Source organism: Bemisia tabaci, chromosome 5 (genome assembly GCF_918797505.1).
Source record: "Bemisia tabaci chromosome 5, PGI_BMITA_v3".
In the NCBI taxonomy this organism is placed as follows: Eukaryota; Metazoa; Arthropoda; class Insecta; order Hemiptera; family Aleyrodidae; genus Bemisia; species Bemisia tabaci.
The window spans coordinates 43,149,201-43,166,626 of NC_092797.1; the positions used below are offsets into that span (position 1 = coordinate 43,149,201).

At 36.0% G+C, this 17,426-nt stretch overlaps 3 protein-coding genes across 6 annotated transcripts in view; all 3 read left to right on the forward strand.

Moving 5' to 3' along the window:
* The window catches only part of LOC109031437 (uncharacterized), an 89,957-nt gene extending 87,487 nt beyond the window's left edge, over positions 1 to 2,470 (forward strand). For all 4 annotated transcript variants that reach the window (XM_072300768.1, XM_072300769.1, XM_019042954.2 and 1 more), the window contains one exon: positions 871 to 2,470. In XM_072300768.1, coding sequence (XP_072156869.1) covers positions 871 to 956 — 86 coding nt within the window. In that variant the 3' untranslated portion in view covers positions 957 to 2,470. The remainder of the gene's footprint in view (positions 1 to 870) is intronic.
* Positions 2,471 to 3,773: 1,303 nt separating this feature from the next.
* LOC109031485 (B9 domain-containing protein 2) lies at positions 3,774 to 7,394 on the forward strand. Its single transcript, XM_019043012.2, has 4 exons — positions 3,774 to 4,064; positions 5,512 to 5,637; positions 6,296 to 6,430; positions 7,165 to 7,394. The coding sequence occupies exons 1-4, from the start codon at positions 3,977 to 3,979 to the stop codon at positions 7,341 to 7,343; spliced, it is 528 nt and encodes a 175-aa protein (XP_018898557.2). The 5' UTR covers positions 3,774 to 3,976; the 3' UTR covers positions 7,344 to 7,394.
* A 154-nt stretch (positions 7,395 to 7,548) lies between these two features.
* On the forward strand, positions 7,549 to 13,655 carry LOC109031467 (tectonic-1). The gene is made up of 6 exons (XM_019042987.2): positions 7,549 to 8,120; positions 8,980 to 9,216; positions 9,672 to 9,837; positions 10,712 to 10,908; positions 11,676 to 12,248; positions 13,108 to 13,655. Exons 1-6 carry the CDS (start codon positions 7,551 to 7,553, stop codon positions 13,606 to 13,608), a joined length of 2,244 nt encoding a protein of 747 aa, XP_018898532.2. The 5' UTR covers positions 7,549 to 7,550; the 3' UTR covers positions 13,609 to 13,655.
* Positions 13,656 to 17,426: the final 3,771 nt, after the last annotated feature.

A 17,426-nucleotide genomic window follows, 5' to 3' on the forward strand; every position in this document is an offset into this window, starting at 1 on the left:
GTGTCAGTTTTTTGACTTACTGTTCTAAGACCCCAAAAGAAACTAAGCCTGCATTATTTTTTTGTATGACTGTCTATTTTAAAGAAACTGCACTATCTGTAGAGAATTTAAGTTAAGGGAATAAGGCAGGAAATGAGGAGATGCGATCTGCTGGAGGAGCTCTGGCAGGATCGCTATTAGTTGTGGTTGGGTGTCGCAGAGCACACCGAAGCGCTATGAGAACGACTTGTTAGTGGTAGTAAGTTGAGAAAAATAATTATCGTGTTCCACCACATGACATCAAACACATTCAGAAAAATATAGTGGGCTGATCTTCTCTCAATTTGAGAATAATTTAACTATGAGTATGTGCATCATTGAGACTCAGTAGCATTAATTCTATGATGGAGGAGCCTTGGAGAACAAGGAGCATAAGTGCAATTTTTGAAGAAATTGAGATATTAATTATTTCAAGCAAAACTAGTCTAAATGCGTATTTTTTGAAAAATTTGCTTCCTAATTCAAATGTTTAAGCATCAAAAAGTCAGTTTGAACTTTCTTTCCGCCATGAGGATCCATGCAATTTTGAAACTTCCAACACGCACTTCTCGAAATAGTAAAAACTACACTCATGTGCCTTGTCCTCCAAGCTCTCCTATTCTAATGGCAGGTTAAAAGCAAAATGTGATCAGTATCTGCTGAGCGCTGAACAAAAAAATTCTTTTATACCAATAATGCATTATTTTCCTCAATATTGAGTTATTTTTTGTTTTTTTTTTGGCTTTTCAAGAAAATCGTACCAGTATACCTAATCGAATCAGTAATCTCCTATCAGTGTCATTTTACCTCCATACCTAGAATAAATGGATATTTTTGTTACTTTTGTTTCAGATTTAGTTCTCACAAATTGTGTTCATAAAATTTTAAGTAGACAAACATTCCTTGGTCCATTGATTCCTGATACCAACAGTGAGTGAACTTCCACTCCTTTGAACCAATTAACAATCGTTTATACTCATCATCTCACTCAGGTCATCATCATTCTTTCGATTTCAATTTTGGTGCAATACTAGTGCGTAAGGACACTTTTTGATTTTTGTTTTTAACCAATCAATTTTTTGTCAAGATTCTTCGCTATTATTTTATAATCTTTTTTTCATTTTATATCTTAATGTCCCTACCTTAAGGAGGCTCCAAAATAAAGAGTGAAGTCTGATTATTAAAGTACTCTGCCATAGGTTCCTTTCTAGAACGCACAAAAGCAGAAGTTTGAGAAAAATGTACGTCAGACGTTTACAAGCTTGAACCGATTGAATTCTTCTCATAGCTCCACTAACTTCAACTATTTTTTTCATCCTGACAACTGTTTCTGTTTTTCCTTGATTTTTTTTTTGCTTATACTTAAATGAAAGAGGAACCAAGGAGAGTTATTAAAGTAGTTTCTCTTTTTTCATGATGTTGCCACGGTCCAGTCAATCTCCTCTATTTTGTGCCTTTAAAATTAGTATAGTTTAATTTGACATGAGACTTGTTATTCACAAATTATGTTTCAAAAACCCTTTTTTTGACTGATTGCAAGTCTGCAACTATGATGTGATATTGTTCCATCAATTCTCCGTTTATTCCTCTCTTTATTTGTTCTAATTGCTATTTTTGATGTCATTTTTTCAAATCTCTCCTGAAATCTATGCCTTACTTGCTTTCATTTCAATAACTTTTTAATGGCATTCAGTTCTATCAAACCATCTAGGTTAAGAGTCAAAGTAAATGAATGCAACAAGCATTCAATTTTTTTTGTTTCTTGTATAAAATAAGGAGTTTGCCCCCTTTATTTTTATGAACAAATATAATTTATGAATGATGACAAAAATTTGAAAAACAAGGTATCAAGGAAAGAACTTGCAACTAAATAGGTAGTCATCGATTTCGTTCTGGCAAAAAAAGAAAGAAAAGGAAGCAGTCAATCATACCTGTCTGGCTAGTAGTGTTTGCGGAAACTTTATCACATTCCTGCCAAAATTAATGTTGCAGCAATGTTTTTGCAACATTTTCTTAACATTATTTTTGGCAGTTCTTGGGTGGGTAGATAATAAATTTTTTTGACTCTGAGTATAAATTCCTCTCTTGACACTACATACTAAATAATATATCCATTACATGAGCACCCCGTCTCACCACTACCTAACTCAGAAACTTCCCTTTTTTCACCCGTAACTCAGATATTCCATTACCTAATAATCACAACAAAATCCTCTGAGCTCCTGCAATTTATTCTAAAATAAATCCACACAGAAGTTTCTATGCTGAATTTTTGTATGTCGTCTTGAACTCTTTATCCATAGAAGCTATTGGTTTTTTTTTTTTTTTTTCATTTGTTGAAGTGCAGAATTTTTTGTCATTTCATTTTTGAGACTTTACGTTTATTTTATCTAGTCTTAACTTCATTCATGTTCAGAGGTCTAAGTGAAGTAAAATTTTTCTTTGAAGTTTACTTGCGGCTCTTTATTTTAACTATCCTATATTGAACGCTGAAAGATTTCACTGTAGGTACGTTAGCCTACATATAATGTATTTCTTGTATGTTTGTATGCTTGTATGTATGCTTTCTCAGGAGAAATTCTTCTCAGCATGAGACGTGCATGTGTGAACTAGTCGGCCAATAATACTTAATTCTTCAAGCATCGAAAAAGACGTACCAGGCTTTCCCTAATTATGATAAAAACATCCTGAACACAATGTGGTTCATATCTCCCAATGAAGTCAATGTCAGATCTAGCGAGATGAGAAAAAAAAACACCATGAAGTGGTCCGAACTGTATGTAACAAGGTGGAGAAATAGTGCTGGGTCCACACCATTTCGCGGGGAAAACGAAGCCTAGAAGTTCCAAAAATTATAATTAGAGTCAAAAATAATTACTTTTAACTCTAGTGTGTACCAGTACAAAACTGAGGTTGGAGAGTTTCAGCTCAGGCAGTTTGCATTGAAATGTTGATGCCGTCTTGGATTTTGCAGCATGTCAAGTTGGGTTCACTGACTAGTGTGATCTGCTGATGAGGTCTAAAAAGATCCAAACCGATGTAGATCTCTCGGCGTGACTCCAACTTAATATTCCAATGCAAACTGCCTGAGCTGAACACTCTCCCCCCTCAGTTTTGTACTGGTACTCACTAGAGTTAAAACAATTATTTTTTACTCTGATTATAATTTTTGGAACTTTTTGGCTTTGTTTTCCCCGCGAAATGGTGTGAACCCAGCACCAATTCTCCACCTTGTTACATAGTGCGAGATGGAGTGATTTTTTTCAAGTTAAAGAACAGCTGAAAGACGCGAAAACGGTGCTATTCCACGCATACGGGCGGCGCGGTCGAGCATGGGTGCTCAGGCTTCTAGCGCGTGTTCAAATTTCGCGGCATTTCGTATCCCGTTGACGCAGAGCGCGCCAACGGCAGCGCTACCTTTGTTGCTATGACAACCGTGCATTCTGTTAGTAAACACATCAAACGGCGATCTGAGTTTCTTTGCATGAATTATCTGCAGTAAAAACTTTTTCAAGCGCCGGCATGCCAGTATCTTTTACTCTCTATATGTTTAGTTTTACCACAGTATTTTACTGTTATGCTACACTTTTGTGATTTTTTCATTCACATTAGTACAAATATTTATTTTAATACCCGAAAGGTCCATTTCTGTGTGACATCAAATTTTTCTGCTACTATGATCTAATGTACTTAGATGTGCATCAACAATATAGTTAAATAACACTGCCATTTTTTTCCCAAAAAAATTTATAGACTGGATCCTTACTTTCATCCAGTCTTGAAACTGAAAGGAGCATTTTCTCGTTTATAAAGTTGACTCCGTGTATGGACCGTTTGGCATAATCATTATCTTCGTCACTTCTGAAGATAAGAATTTTTCTCCGTATTTTATTCAACGTACATTAAAGTTGATTGCTAGTTTAATGTATTCGGCTACAGCTCTTTACAACAGCTTTTCATGGCAGAAGTCCATATCATCGGGCAAATCAAGTGTGCTAGCCAATTTCCAAAAACTTGCTTGTTCTGTAAATGGAGTATACATACTGGTAGGTACTTGATATAAATATTTGTTGCCTGCAAGAGTACATAGTTTTTACAGGATTTCAGCTTTGTTGATACTTTTGATTTTTTATATCTCTCTTCCAAACAAATATGTCTGTATTTGCATTTTCTTCAATTTCCCAAGTAAAATTTGCCATAGCATTTGGGAAATGCAAAACAGAATTCAGAAACACATTTATATTTTTTAGAAACAGAAGAAATACGAGGGGCGTTCAATAAGTAAGTATCCCCCCTCTCTAAAATCCATAAGAATGGACCAATTTTAAAAAAACTTGGGCTCAAAATCTTCCTTAGGATATTTTGAGTTCAACAAAACAAACCGCAACAAAATCGGACTATGTGCGGCCGAACGCGAGCCGTTTGAACGCGCCGAGGTGCTCGACGCTCCCGCCGAATCTGCGAGGATTTGAAGTCCGCTACAGGAGAAGAGCTTCTCTGCCAAAGCCTCAGTCGTTCATCACTGACGAAAAATCAAAGAAATTTTTGTAGAATAAGGGGCTTACCTCACTTCTCCACATAACCAGCTCGATCCAAGCAAGTCTGATACTGAGACTAAGACTAAGAGAACAGCTTTTGGATGCCTCGTGCGTGGAAGTCTTTCAGCTGACCGCGGATGAAAGAGTGGACGGCTTGTTTGACCTCTTCCACAGATTCAAAATTAACTCCTCCGAATTCAGATTTCAGAAACGATAATAAATGGCAAACCAGACCACCATTTATTCCCGTTCCTAAAATCTGAACTCGGAGAGTTAATTTTGAATCTGTGGAAGAGGTCAAACAAGCCGTCCACTCTTTCATCCGCGGTCAGCTGAAAGACTTCCACGCACGAGGCATCCAAAAGCTGTTCTCTTAGTCTTAGTCTCAGTATCAGACTTGCTTGGATCGAGCTGGTTATGTGGAGAAGTGAGGTAAGCCCCTTATTCTACAAAAATTTCTTTGATTTTTCGTCAGTGATGAACGACTGAGGCTTTGGCAGAGAAGCTCTTCTCCTGTAGCGGACTTCAAATCCTCGCAGATTCGGCGGGAGCGTCGAGCACCTCGGCGCGTTCAAACGGCTCGCGTTCGGCCGCACATAGTCCGATTTTGTTGCGGTTTGTTTTGTTGAACTCAAAATATCCTAAGGAAGATTTTGAGCCCAAGTTTTTTAAAATTGGTCCATTCTAATGGATTTTAGAGAGGGGGGATACTTATTTATTGAACGCCCCTCGTAAATTATGAAAAGTTTCCACGATTTCCATGTAGAGGTGTGGGTCTTGGGCCAATGAACTTTTTGTGAATACAGGTACCTACAAAGTTTCTTTGCACAATATGGCATCTTCTCTGATTTATTCTCTGTAATTGTAACACTTTCTTATTTATTTTTGGAACTTAAAATATCCTTTTATCATAGACATCACAGTTTTATTTTTTTTTTTTGCTTTTGAATTTTAGGGCCCAATTGGAAACTGATTGAAGGTGACAAAGAAGGCCAGACGCAAGTCGATGATCCAATTTATGATGAATATACTTGGTGGTGTCATCCTGTAGATGTTCATTTTGCTACTAAAGGAATTCAAGGTGGGAATTCTCGCTCATGGTAGCTCTTGTCGTTAATCGTCTGATGAGTAGCTTTTATACATTTTCTATCCTTGAGAAATCCTTGCTTTTTGCTGCTGTGAATAAAATATTGTGGTGGAAGATGAAGGCTCCCAAAACTATCTAGACAAATTTGAATTGTTTTTCATTTAAGAGACAAAATGCGCACTGTAAAATTGCCATCATTTTAACCTATCGATATCAAATTCCTCATAAAATAAAAATATTCTTGGCAATTAGAGTTTCTGGATTTAGTTGACAAAAGACACAAGTAGCCCATGACTCGACAACAGGACTACGATGAAATATAGTAGAATACAGGGGAACTAGGCTAAAATATAAAATATGAACATAAGACAGTTCAGCTGACTGCTTGATCATTCTCAATCTAACAAAGATTCAAAACACATTAAAAACAATACGGATTCGTATGACCGAAGATCAGAAAAAGAAAAATCTCTGCTCTGATATCTAGTTATACAGATTTTATTGAAATCTATCTTTGTGTAAGTATTTTTGTCAAGGTGCCAAGTAGATGGTAGCCGTACCTGAAGGTTTTTTTTGTTCTTCCCTTCATGGTATACATTTTATTAGCAGTCATCCTAAGTTTTTCAATTTGATTTTTTTTGGAATTTAATAGGTTGGCCAAAGCTGCATGTTCAAGTGTATCACTACGATAAATTTGGTAGGCGGGAAATTTATGGCTATGGGTTTTGCAATATACCCACGTCTCCTGGCACACATCTGATTGACTGTCCAACCTGGAGACCTGTCGGTGAGGAAAACTCTTTTCTGCCATTTTGCTCTTAATAAGTGATTGTAATCCTTTTTTTACTTTTCTTATTTTTCCTCTTGCTCAAGGTAGTATTATAATTTACAAGGGATGATTTGATCCATCAATCAAATTTTCCAAACAGTATCAGCATTACCAAAAACCATGTGAAATATTCTTGGAGGAAGTGACTCAGAAACGATACAGATATTTATCCCTTGGAACCGAACTTTCAAAGTAAATTCTCCTCTTCTAGTCTTGTAACTGCTAGTTGATTGTTTAATTTGTGTTTAACTCTCCTTTTCGGATTTTGCAGGACGTCCTGAGAACAATGGAATTCTAATGAGCTTACACTTTTTTTATGTTTATAATATTCATGGACCCAAACTAATTATTAGTTGATTTCCCAACAAAAGAATGTATCTACATTTCAGCCCTGCAAAATTTACATTCGTAAATTGCATTTTAAACGGGCAACTGGTGGGCATTTTAAATTGATAATATGATAGATTTATCCTCTGATTACGCGCAAAAATCAGCAGAATCCTGAGCAGAATTTGCACTGTCATACTCTTGTAAAAATTTAATTCTTTGCATTAATTTTTCAACCCAGGAATAGAATTACGTTCTTTTGTCTGAGAAACTACCAATTCATTATCAGCCTTTGAAGTCACAAATTGATCTGTCTGTACCTAAACTCTAAATACTCATTTAAAAATAATCTTTCTATTCTACAGGTGGAATTAGGGATCAAATTACACAGTATTTTCTCGGAGGTGGAGCACAACTGAGGATGCCAGATGTTGTCTACACTGGATTAGATCGCTATAAATTACAAACTGAAGCGATGGGTATCGTTCATATTGAACTTGGTCTTGTATTACGCAACTTTGAGAAGTATGGAGTGGAATTTTGAACAAGAAGGATCTAAAGCAATATAATACCAATACATGAAAATAGAATCGGCCAAAAAGATAACTACAATATATTAAAGTTTTTTTGTCACGTCATGTTGTGAATCTTGTACCTGGATTATATTTAATATTTAAAATATTGATAAGTCAACTTATGCATCCGTAAAAATTAAAAATTAGAAATTAGAGACTGAAAATATATTCACAAAATGATCATGAAGCCTGTTTGGATTAGCCTCTTAATTCTCATAATTTTTGCCTCGTTAGTTTCTAAATTTTCTACAGCTGATGAGCTAAGCTCTAACTCTTCAGTAGCGTTTAAATTGACAACATCAAATATTGTTGCTGAAGTCAATACCACCACAATATTACCTGGATCATCGATTTCTGACAAAACCACTGCAGTTGAAAAAACTACTGAGTCATTGAAATTTTCAATCACAACAGAGAAACCTGGCGTTCTGAAAGATGATTCAACAACGACTATTGAATCAAAATCTTTGAAAGAGATCCACGAGACTGATATTTCCTCTACTGAAAAGGTAAAAATATCAAAAATCGAAGAATCAATAGAGCCACCATCAGCAACTACAACAACAACAGTAAAACTAGAACCACAAGGAGTGAATGCCTCAATATCCTTACCTCAAACGACACCAACACCTGCAACAAAATCAACCGAATCGCCTTTCTCTGTAACCCACAAAAACTCAACCATTTGGACCGACTCCACATCAACTACTTCCATACCCAGTTCAGATTGTTCTTGTGACTTGAAGGTAAGAGAAATTTTTCACATTATTTGTATAGGTACTTAAATATTTTTTCTTTCACTGCAAGAAAGATCGTATTTGATTTACCCAACCACCGATTGGCAACTGACCGCAGCTCAAAAAAAGCAAAACTGCCACGGATATGCAAGGTGGATTCAAGCTTAGTATTTTAATACATTTACCTGCGCTGAACCTCCTCTTCCCTTAGTCTCGCACCGAAACTCATTAGAGATAATTTTTTACCTAACTTTAATCCTTATTTTGGGGTTTTTTTGGCTTAGATTTTTCTGCGAAATAATGCAGACCCAAGATTATTCCACTTGCTACCCACACTTTTAGTGTTTTTTCTTCTCTTAAAGCGCAGATAAGGGAGCAATAAAGTTGAGTGGAGTCTGAAACAATTTTTTCTATAAATGGTACTTTTACTGTTCTTCAGAATTAAGATTCAGTAATTAATTTTTACATATTGTTCTTCAAGTTTTACTATTTTTGTTACTTCAGTAATATATTTACATTTTGCTCCAAGAATGTGAATCAAAGTCCTAAATATGGATTCCTTGACTTTTCAAAATTTCATTCTTTATTATGTCAAATCTATTGCATGATATTTTTATTTTAAATTTGTGAAAAAGTGACGTGGAAAAATTAGGAGCTCAAAATACACAAACTGTGTTTGCAAATCCAATGCAGAGAAATGAATCTTTTCAGTGGGTTTCAAAATATAAAAACACCATAAATTTGAAATAAAAAGGTTCATCTCATCAGTGTAGTTGATTGTTTATCCTCACAATTTTTTGTGCGTCTGCAGATGCATTTTCCCCCTAAATTTTTCCACTCTCTAAAGTTGTCTTTTTATTTTTGACAGAAAGGCACTTGTGATTTGAATTGCTGTTGCGACCCTGACTGTTCAACTTTTGAACGCGCTGTTTTTTCATCATGTTACCTGCAAGCTAATTACTCCTTCGACTCAAGATACTGCTATGCCACTCAATTCATCTACAGAAATAACACACAGTTCAAGATTCAAAAAGAAGTGAATTCAGGCTTATTTTGCATTTTGGCAGAAAATTTTCCGGCCAAATCTTATTATTACAATGTTCAGGTAAGAGGTATATATTATCGCCAAAAACATAATAGATAGCCATTTTCAGCTTAAGATGCTTCGAAGATGTTGATCAGATTTTTCCAAGGTGGAATCCAATCAAGCGGGAAGAGACGAAGGGAATAAGAAGCGAGAGGGTTGTGCAAGAAAGAAAGGAGTGTCAGCTCTCTGAAGGGCCTCGGGGGGATTGGTAACTATAGGGATTAGGCGTTGCAGAGTGCCAAAGAGCTCTGTGAAAATGGATCATAACCATCTACATACGTAAAAACCAATGCAAGTCGCACAGTTATGAAAACATGGCAATTTGCATCTGCAATTTATCTGCTGTACCCTCTGAGTAGCTTCAATCAATTTCTTGACCAGAAAATGAAACTCATCCTACAAGTTGTGGCAACCGAGGATTTTTATGGTGTTCTCCTGTTTTTTCTCTCAACGATAGTATTTTTTCATTTCAGACTGTGAAGGATCCAAATCAAATGAAGAGACTCCTGCGACTGACAAATCAGTACTCGTGGCCTGATATTGAGGTATCCGTTTTTAAAAAATCCATCCCTGATGAAGGCTACAGACATGGGTCTTATCTTTGGGCTGTCAAAAACACATCTAATATCTATCCATGGAGTGAGTATTTTTCTCCCGAGTCACTTTCTCTCCATTTTTTAATCATAAAATCATGGAGTGGAAAAGAAGAAAGGGAAAGTCCAACCTGGATTTTTTTTTTTTTGCTCTCCATTTCCATTGCTCTCTACTTTTTGGTGTATTTTCACTTAGCACTGAGGTACCTAATTGCGCCGGAGAAATCAAGTACCTAAGTGAGGAAAAGATTCCTGTTGAGCGCAATATCTTTTTTCATTCTTCTGCAAACCAGACCAGGAAAACCTGAAACTTAATGCCAATTTTTTTTTCCCATTGGCTTTGCGTTATTTTTATGTTGTTTTCTATGAGTCCAAAATTTTCTCTGACTGTATTAATTTATTAAAGGTTATATAATCACAATTTAGCTGCACCAAAAAGCGTGTAATAAGAAGAAAATGTATCCCCAACTATTTTTACTTATCCTGACTTTTTTATTACTGACTAGTGTAGAGTGTAGAAATGTTGTTGTATCTCCGTGAGTTGTGTTTAAAAAAGATAATCTTAGTCAGAAACTTATGCAGGCTGAAATTAAACTGATGAAATAGTGCTCACTTTTTTACTTGCTCTTTCCCAATAATTATTCTTGGCCTAAGCATGCTGAAACAGAAGTATGGAATTAAATCTGGAAACCGAAACAACCGTTTTTCGAACTATTAGACATGTCATAGATTCAATATGCTTATCAGGATCCGCATGAAGGCACCTGTGCTCAAATGATTGGGGTTGGATTTATAAAATCTCTTGAAGTTTTTAGGTTGTTACAATACGATATTGAAAGACTAATCTGTACTGCTTATTTACTTTGTAACTGATGTGATGGTTGCAGTTCAAATTAATTGAATTTCGTTGCTTATTCCAGGTTTACCCACTCGTACAATATCATCATTTTGCAAAAGCAAGAAAGAGCTGATTTTTTTGGAGGAGTGGTCCAGCTCTTGTAAACATTTAATCTCAAATGAGGAAGAGTGCTTATCAAGTGTTCACAATGCAGAATTATTCTTCAAGAATGTCAGCTTTCTCAAATCGCCTGCTCTCATCAATGGCTCTGATTTTGAGGTAAGTTCTTACCTTAATCGCACTCATTTGTGCAGTGTTTGAAACTCATCTTTGAGTTTCAGGAGCCATGGGGCTCATCAAGCTCAATTTTTAGGGGCCATTGAAGATTTTTTATGGGCCAAATTGACTTTTCGCCAAAATATCACGGCGCATTCAGTGAAAAATTAGATGCAAGATGTTTTAGTTACAGAACAAGCAGCTGTAACTTACGAGAAATTTCGAAAAATCACCTAACATAAAAATTAGGATACTTTCTGTGGGGGGAGGGGGGCAATTTTTGGGGGCCACGTTTGCGCGACCGATGACCGATTTCTTAGGCGTGTTGGCGCTTATGAGTTTCGAAAACTGCATTCGTGTATCACCCAAAACTTTCTAAGATCAAGGGATTGTCATATAAAATCAAAAGGAGGGAAAAATTGGTGGTTTCAGGATGAAAATGTTGTAAAGTAGATACATTCGTATGTAAAGAATGCATATCAGGATATGTATCAGCACTCAAGGGTTGTCTCAGAGGCTTTTAGTTTTAGTAAGCAATCATATAAGTTCTGTTAAGAAATACATACTAACACTAAGTGCATCCTTACCAATTGTAGTTGGACTTTTTAAAGAAGAGGATGTTGGCTCTTGTCATTTTATAAGTTCTACTAGTTGCGCTACCAAAGTTAGCCCATTGGACAGCTCACCAATAAGAATCCCTTCAAACAACCCTGTTCAAGCTTATCAACTTTTATTCCACTCTCTTTTGTATCTAATACTTTCTGTTTCAGAGTTGCAATAAGACATACTGTGTTCCAGTGGAGCCGTTCCTATGCGGATCAGACAGCATCTGTCGAAATCTGACAGGCCCAATCAACAACTATTATAATCGCAGTGAAAGAATCTGTCATAACGTTATTCTTTCCTTGAATTTTGAAATATACCATAACGGCTCGGCAGGAATAAACAGAGTCAAAGCACTCCTTCGCTTGCAAAACGTCACAGTATCATCTTCCTCGCCCTCCTCATTTTTCCAGAACTTCAAAGTAACTTTCAAGTGGCTGAATCAGGCAAATTCAACACTAGAGAGAAGTGGGTTCCCAGGCTATTTAGTTAGAAAACCTTTAATATCAGGCTCCAAAATTATTATTAATTCAACAGCGGAGATGAATAAAACAATCATTCAATATCAGCTGGAATCTAAACGTTGGATCAGCTTGCTCAAAGCGGATGACAAACTGATGTGCCACAAAACTGAAAGGATGAACATTCTGTTTGGGACTAATTTCCAAACTTCCTGTCAATACGCATTTCCAGAGGATAGTCTGTACTCAGTAGATGGTTGTTCAAATTTAAATTTAAAGGTGGGTGTTTCACTTTTGTCTTTATGCTGCTTGAATAACCTACCCCCAATGTTTTTGGTATCAGGAGAAAGCAGTTTCATTTATTGATTAGAACTTTGTTATCCCCTCATCATAAAATTCAGTGATCATATTGCTCCAAATTTGCACTGCAAGTGCTATTTTACAAGCTCGAAACATGGTCTCTTGCATAATTATTTTAATATCAATGCAGTTGCAAGTGATGTAAACATTTTCCACCTGAAACTATGATTTTTACTTTATGAAGGAGTTTTATCAAATTAAAGTATGTCCAAAGAATTTAAATTTATATATCGACGGTGAAACTACCAAACCACGTATCTCGTTTGCGGTGTTTAAAAATCTACGCTCACATTTTATTTTTTTGAAGTAGACCAAATCAATATCATTCCTTGAAATTTTCACAGAATTTTCTCCGCACAAAGAGGAAAAATCACAGAAATTTTCAAGACTGGACGTTAAGTAGTTTTTCATTTAAAAAATAAAGTATGACAGGAAGTCTGCGACGTCACAAACCGAGATACGTGGTTTGGTAGTTTCACCGTCGATATGTACATTGGTGAGCAAATCTCTCCCAGGAGAATGGCTCAAAATGACTCCTAAAAAGAGCATCTTTCATAACCCTAACAATCCGAGCATAATTTGGTTTTTTACTTTTCTTGTTCATCAATATCAGTTATCATCAATTCTAATATAATGATTTTCATCTCAAATAGAAAGATTTTCTTCTTCTCAAGTAGATTTGATTAGAATTCGTACAACAGTAATTCTACCACTTATTTTCGCCCATGGTCTTTCTACTTTCTTACCTCTTTTGTAAAATCACATTTTTTAATTCTAGATCATGGAAAATCTACTTGGCACCAACATCAGCGATAATGCAGTAAACCTCTTTATCTCCTCTTATGGCGATCCTAGCGGAGAGCTTACAGATTGGGTTCCTATCATCCTGCAAGAGCAACAAAAGCAAGATTGTGACAGTCTCATTGCAGGAATCCGGCTGAATATTTTTTATGCGTTTGTAGGTTCAGTTTTAAACCCTCAAGCAAAAATATTTCAAGTGTCCGTAAACTTTCATAGGCAGTCTCTGAATAACCAGAACCAAAATTTATTTTGCCACTTCAAAGTTTGTAGTATTTCTCTGACCGGTTCAGTTATATTCACAGACACGACCATGATCCCTTTTAAGAAATTTGCAGCGATCCCAGTCTATGAGATAAAACTTCCTCAGGACTTCTTCTACCCGTTTCTTTCATCCGAGAGCTCCATGTATCGCAACAGCTACTTCCAAATTCTTTTGATTCAGATTTTTGTACATAATATTGTAAGTATTAGAAGTTAATTTTTTTCCTTTTATGCTATCAATAAATTTTGGATTTCAAGAGAAAATTTTGGTCGGTATTTCTTTTTATTTGACAAGACCAAGGGCCACACTCACATTTGACTTGGTGGGTGTAGAAAGGCCGTTTCGTGGTTGCGGAATCTCAAAATCTTCACCACCAATTTATATTATCGAGAGGAAAATATTCAGGGAATTTTCTGAAATTTTTCGTTTTCAGCATTGTAAAATCATAAACATTATTTAGTAAAATTTTCAACGAATTCCATCCATTTGCTTTAATTAAAATGAATGAAACTATAGCGGAGAATCTGAGACACCGCAACCTAGAAATGCTCTTTTTGCACCTAGCTCTTCATTTGTCTTTTTAACTTTCCCTACCAGAATTGACTGTAGAATTTGATTACGCTTCATTCTATCCACAGTTCATGGACACCACGAACAAAAATCTTAAATTAGTGTGTTCAAACTATCCACGTTCGTGGACTCCACGAACACAAATTTAATTACAAATAACTGAGTAAATTTGGCACCGTGCATAAGCTTGTACAAGTTCCAAGTTTTTAAAAGTTCAAGTTTAAAAGTCTAAAGGTTTCTTCAAAAGTTGCAAGTTCTTATCATAAGTCATGCGTAAGCACAGCTTTGAGTAATTTGTGAAAACTTGGTTCGTGGACTCCACGAACACCTAAAGTAGATTTAAGGTGTTCGTGGATTCCACGAACACATACTGAGTAGACAGCAAAGCAGACTTTTGATCACTTAGTGAGCCCATTTTGAAATGGATGAGCCTCTCCTTATTCCAATATTTAAGTTCCATAAGCTGACTGTAGGCCAAGCATATACTTTGGATTACCTCACATTTGATGTGATGCAATTAAAATCACCACTACATCAGTAGGTATGTAAACGCATGGTAGATGTAAAACTCAAGTAACATAAGCCTATCCTATGGTAAGTAAACTAGACAACTCACTTGATTCTGGACCAGAAGTTTCCACTGAAAACATAAGTAGGTAACATACCCGACTTCTGAGGTGATATGTGAAGTTGATAAATTCACAGGTCCAAATGAAGAATGCCTCAAACTTAACCTTGTTAAAGCTGCAGGATTCCATACTCAGACTTAAGTGATAAAAAATTTAGGAAAGTATAAATTTCAGCATCTGATTGCTCAACACAGTGAACAGATATATTCCATTTGATACTGTGGAAAAACAGTGGGGGAAAAACGGGAAACAAGACTAAAATACACAATACATAAAACCGAGACGTTTCGACTCAAAACTGAGTCATTTTCAGTCGGAAACAATTAAAATTTAAAATAAAAACGATGAAAAATCCTGAGCCGTACATGGTGGTGGCCGAGATCCAAGAAAAGAGTTTGTTTGTTTACTTTACTTAGGAAAAATTGATAACAATAAAGGCACATCGATGCCAGCAACCGATGACCGAAAATGATCGACACGCTAGTTCGCGATCCACTCACAGATGGCAGCACTAATCGGTGAAACAATTAAGTTTGAGAAAAAGCCGATAGGTGTCGCTGGGGCGCCACCTAAACCCGACTTTTGAAAATTGAGTGGTATATTGCGCTAAGCCCGCTGACGTCAGTGCGGTAATTACACAATGAGTCCCCATGTTTGAGGATTTCGATCATTTCCAGGACCAGCCTCGGAAATAACTTCTCTTCTTTAAATAAATTTACCACCTTATTAAAATTGAACCGGTGACCAAATTCTGTTTGGTGCCTCTTGAGTGCTGTTACCTCACTGTTGTCATATTTATGACAACCAAGCCTCTTCTTAAGAAAAATAATACTCTTCCTAAATCGTATTACCTATTCTGTCTCGGCAGATTTAGGCTTTAGTGCATCCAATTTGATAGAATATGAAACATGATAAAATTCATGGTGAATGGCATATGATAGCTAATTCTTGTAAGTGCTAAGAAACGCAAAAACGTCATTTTTGATGAGAAATAACTTATGCTAAGTCAGCTCCTGTTCGATCGATTTATTCGTGAAACTCGGTGTTTAGGGGGTACTTTTCAATGGGAGACTCGAATTTTCGGTCAGATTATCAAAATTTCGAAATCCAAGATGGCGGCCGTGGCCTTTAATGCTAACACCGCAATCACACGCTGAATGTGGGAGCTGAACGTGGCTTGAAAGTGGAAGTCATCGCACAGTGGGGAAAACGACCAATCTAGCCGCTCAAAAGTCGTAATTTCAAGTGTTTGGTAGAAAGCTACCAGAGGCTGCATTTCATTCTCAGCTATCCACTGACACCAAATCAGTGATTAAATTCACCAGAATCTTGTTTGTTATCAAAAAATTGATGATGAACCGTGAGCGTAAACAGGTAAGACTGGAAGCCCAGATGGAAGACGTACCAAATGCGTATTCCGTACTGATGGTGTTCACGCAACAGGTTATGCAATTGATAGTTTTCCAGCATGGCAGAGCCCCTGAGAAGTAAATCAAATCATTTATTTTATTTCCTCATCATTTTTTCTTATATTTTCTATTTCTTTAACACCTGCTCTGAAAAATCTGTGTTTTTAAACTTCAGAGGATTGGAATGTATCAAATACCGGCGAATACCAATATCAGACTTGTACTAGGTGACGCAGAATTTCATGTAGTTTCATAATCTGTAGAGATATCTTGCGGTTTTTTGCGGTTCAGAGAGATAAACGAAGATTAATGGCCCGGCGTCGAGGCGTTTTTGATGCACTAGGCGCGGCGCACATTATGGTTCCAGAGCCAGATCTAGGCGGCATTAATTAGAGTATCACCTTTGTTGGCATGCAATACATGTTTTTATATGTTTTTTGGGTCGCTGATCACGAATCTGAAGTCAGTTTTACTCCATCGTTAACTAAAACATGGTAAATTTGCGAAAAATAGCAAATTCACGCTCAAATACCGGAATAATTATTTGACAATTTGGCTTGGAGCTTGAGCTATAATACATGTGACTAATTTAATGATTAATCATCCAAAACGACCAACGATTTTACTATTCTTCATTTTTGGATGGTTATTTGAGAAGGGAGGGAGGGGAGGGGGGTTGCCACGTTGAATAACTGAACGAAGTATACCTGCATACAATTAACACGATCTGTTTTCGGAATCTACTTCCATAATTTTGAGGTATAAGAAATGGCAGGATGAAAATAAAGTAAAAAGCGTCCTAATAATACTATTGGACAGGGAGAAAAGGCATTGAACGTGTCGGACACTGGTCCGTTGTTTTTTTAAATTAAAGAGGTTGTAATGTATTTTTTTTTTTTTTTTTTTTTTTTTTTTTTATTTTTCTTTTTTTGAAGTACCTACGAATAATCAAGAAGAGCAAGAGTCAGTTTTCGTCCGAAATTCAAGAAATATATTCAAATTCAAAATTCATGTATATTAAAATGTACAACTAAATCTCATATAAATTTGATGAATAATTAACATCATGAACACATTTAGCAATCAAAATAAGAGTCACAAAAAATTACATTAAAAGAAAAATTTCACTGGCTACGAGAGGAGGTGAATATTCTTGCGGGTAATTATCACATTTTATAGATTCAGACAATGGTATGCCAAAAAAAGTAGGTAAAAGTCGCAGCTTTTGTGATTTAGTCGCAGCTTTGTTGCATTTATATTTTTTTCTTTTATTTCTTTTCATTGTTATAATTATTGTTTAAGTTATTCTTAAATTATTCTTATTTGTTGTTTATTGTTATTTGTTGTTTATAAAATTATTTAGTTATAATGCTATAATTTCTATCTTTTCTTTCTTTTTTCTCCATTAATTTTTCGATTCTTCTTT

Coding starts and splice junctions, on each gene's coding strand:
- LOC109031467 (XM_019042987.2), top strand. CDS start 7,551: ATGATCATGAAGCCTGTTTGGATTAGCCTCTTAATTCTCATAATTTTT. Junction 8,121..8,979: donor ATTGTTCTTGTGACTTGAAG/GTAAGAGAAATT, acceptor TATTTTTGACAG/AAAGGCACTTGTGATTTGAA. Junction 9,217..9,671: donor CTTATTATTACAATGTTCAG/GTAAGAGGTATA, acceptor TTTTCATTTCAG/ACTGTGAAGGATCCAAATCA.
- LOC109031485 (XM_019043012.2), top strand. CDS start 3,977: ATGGCAGAAGTCCATATCATCGGGCAAATCAAGTGTGCTAGCCAATTT. Junction 5,638..6,295: donor TGCTACTAAAGGAATTCAAG/GTGGGAATTCTC, acceptor GGAATTTAATAG/GTTGGCCAAAGCTGCATGTT. Junction 6,431..7,164: donor TCCAACCTGGAGACCTGTCG/GTGAGGAAAACT, acceptor TCTATTCTACAG/GTGGAATTAGGGATCAAATT.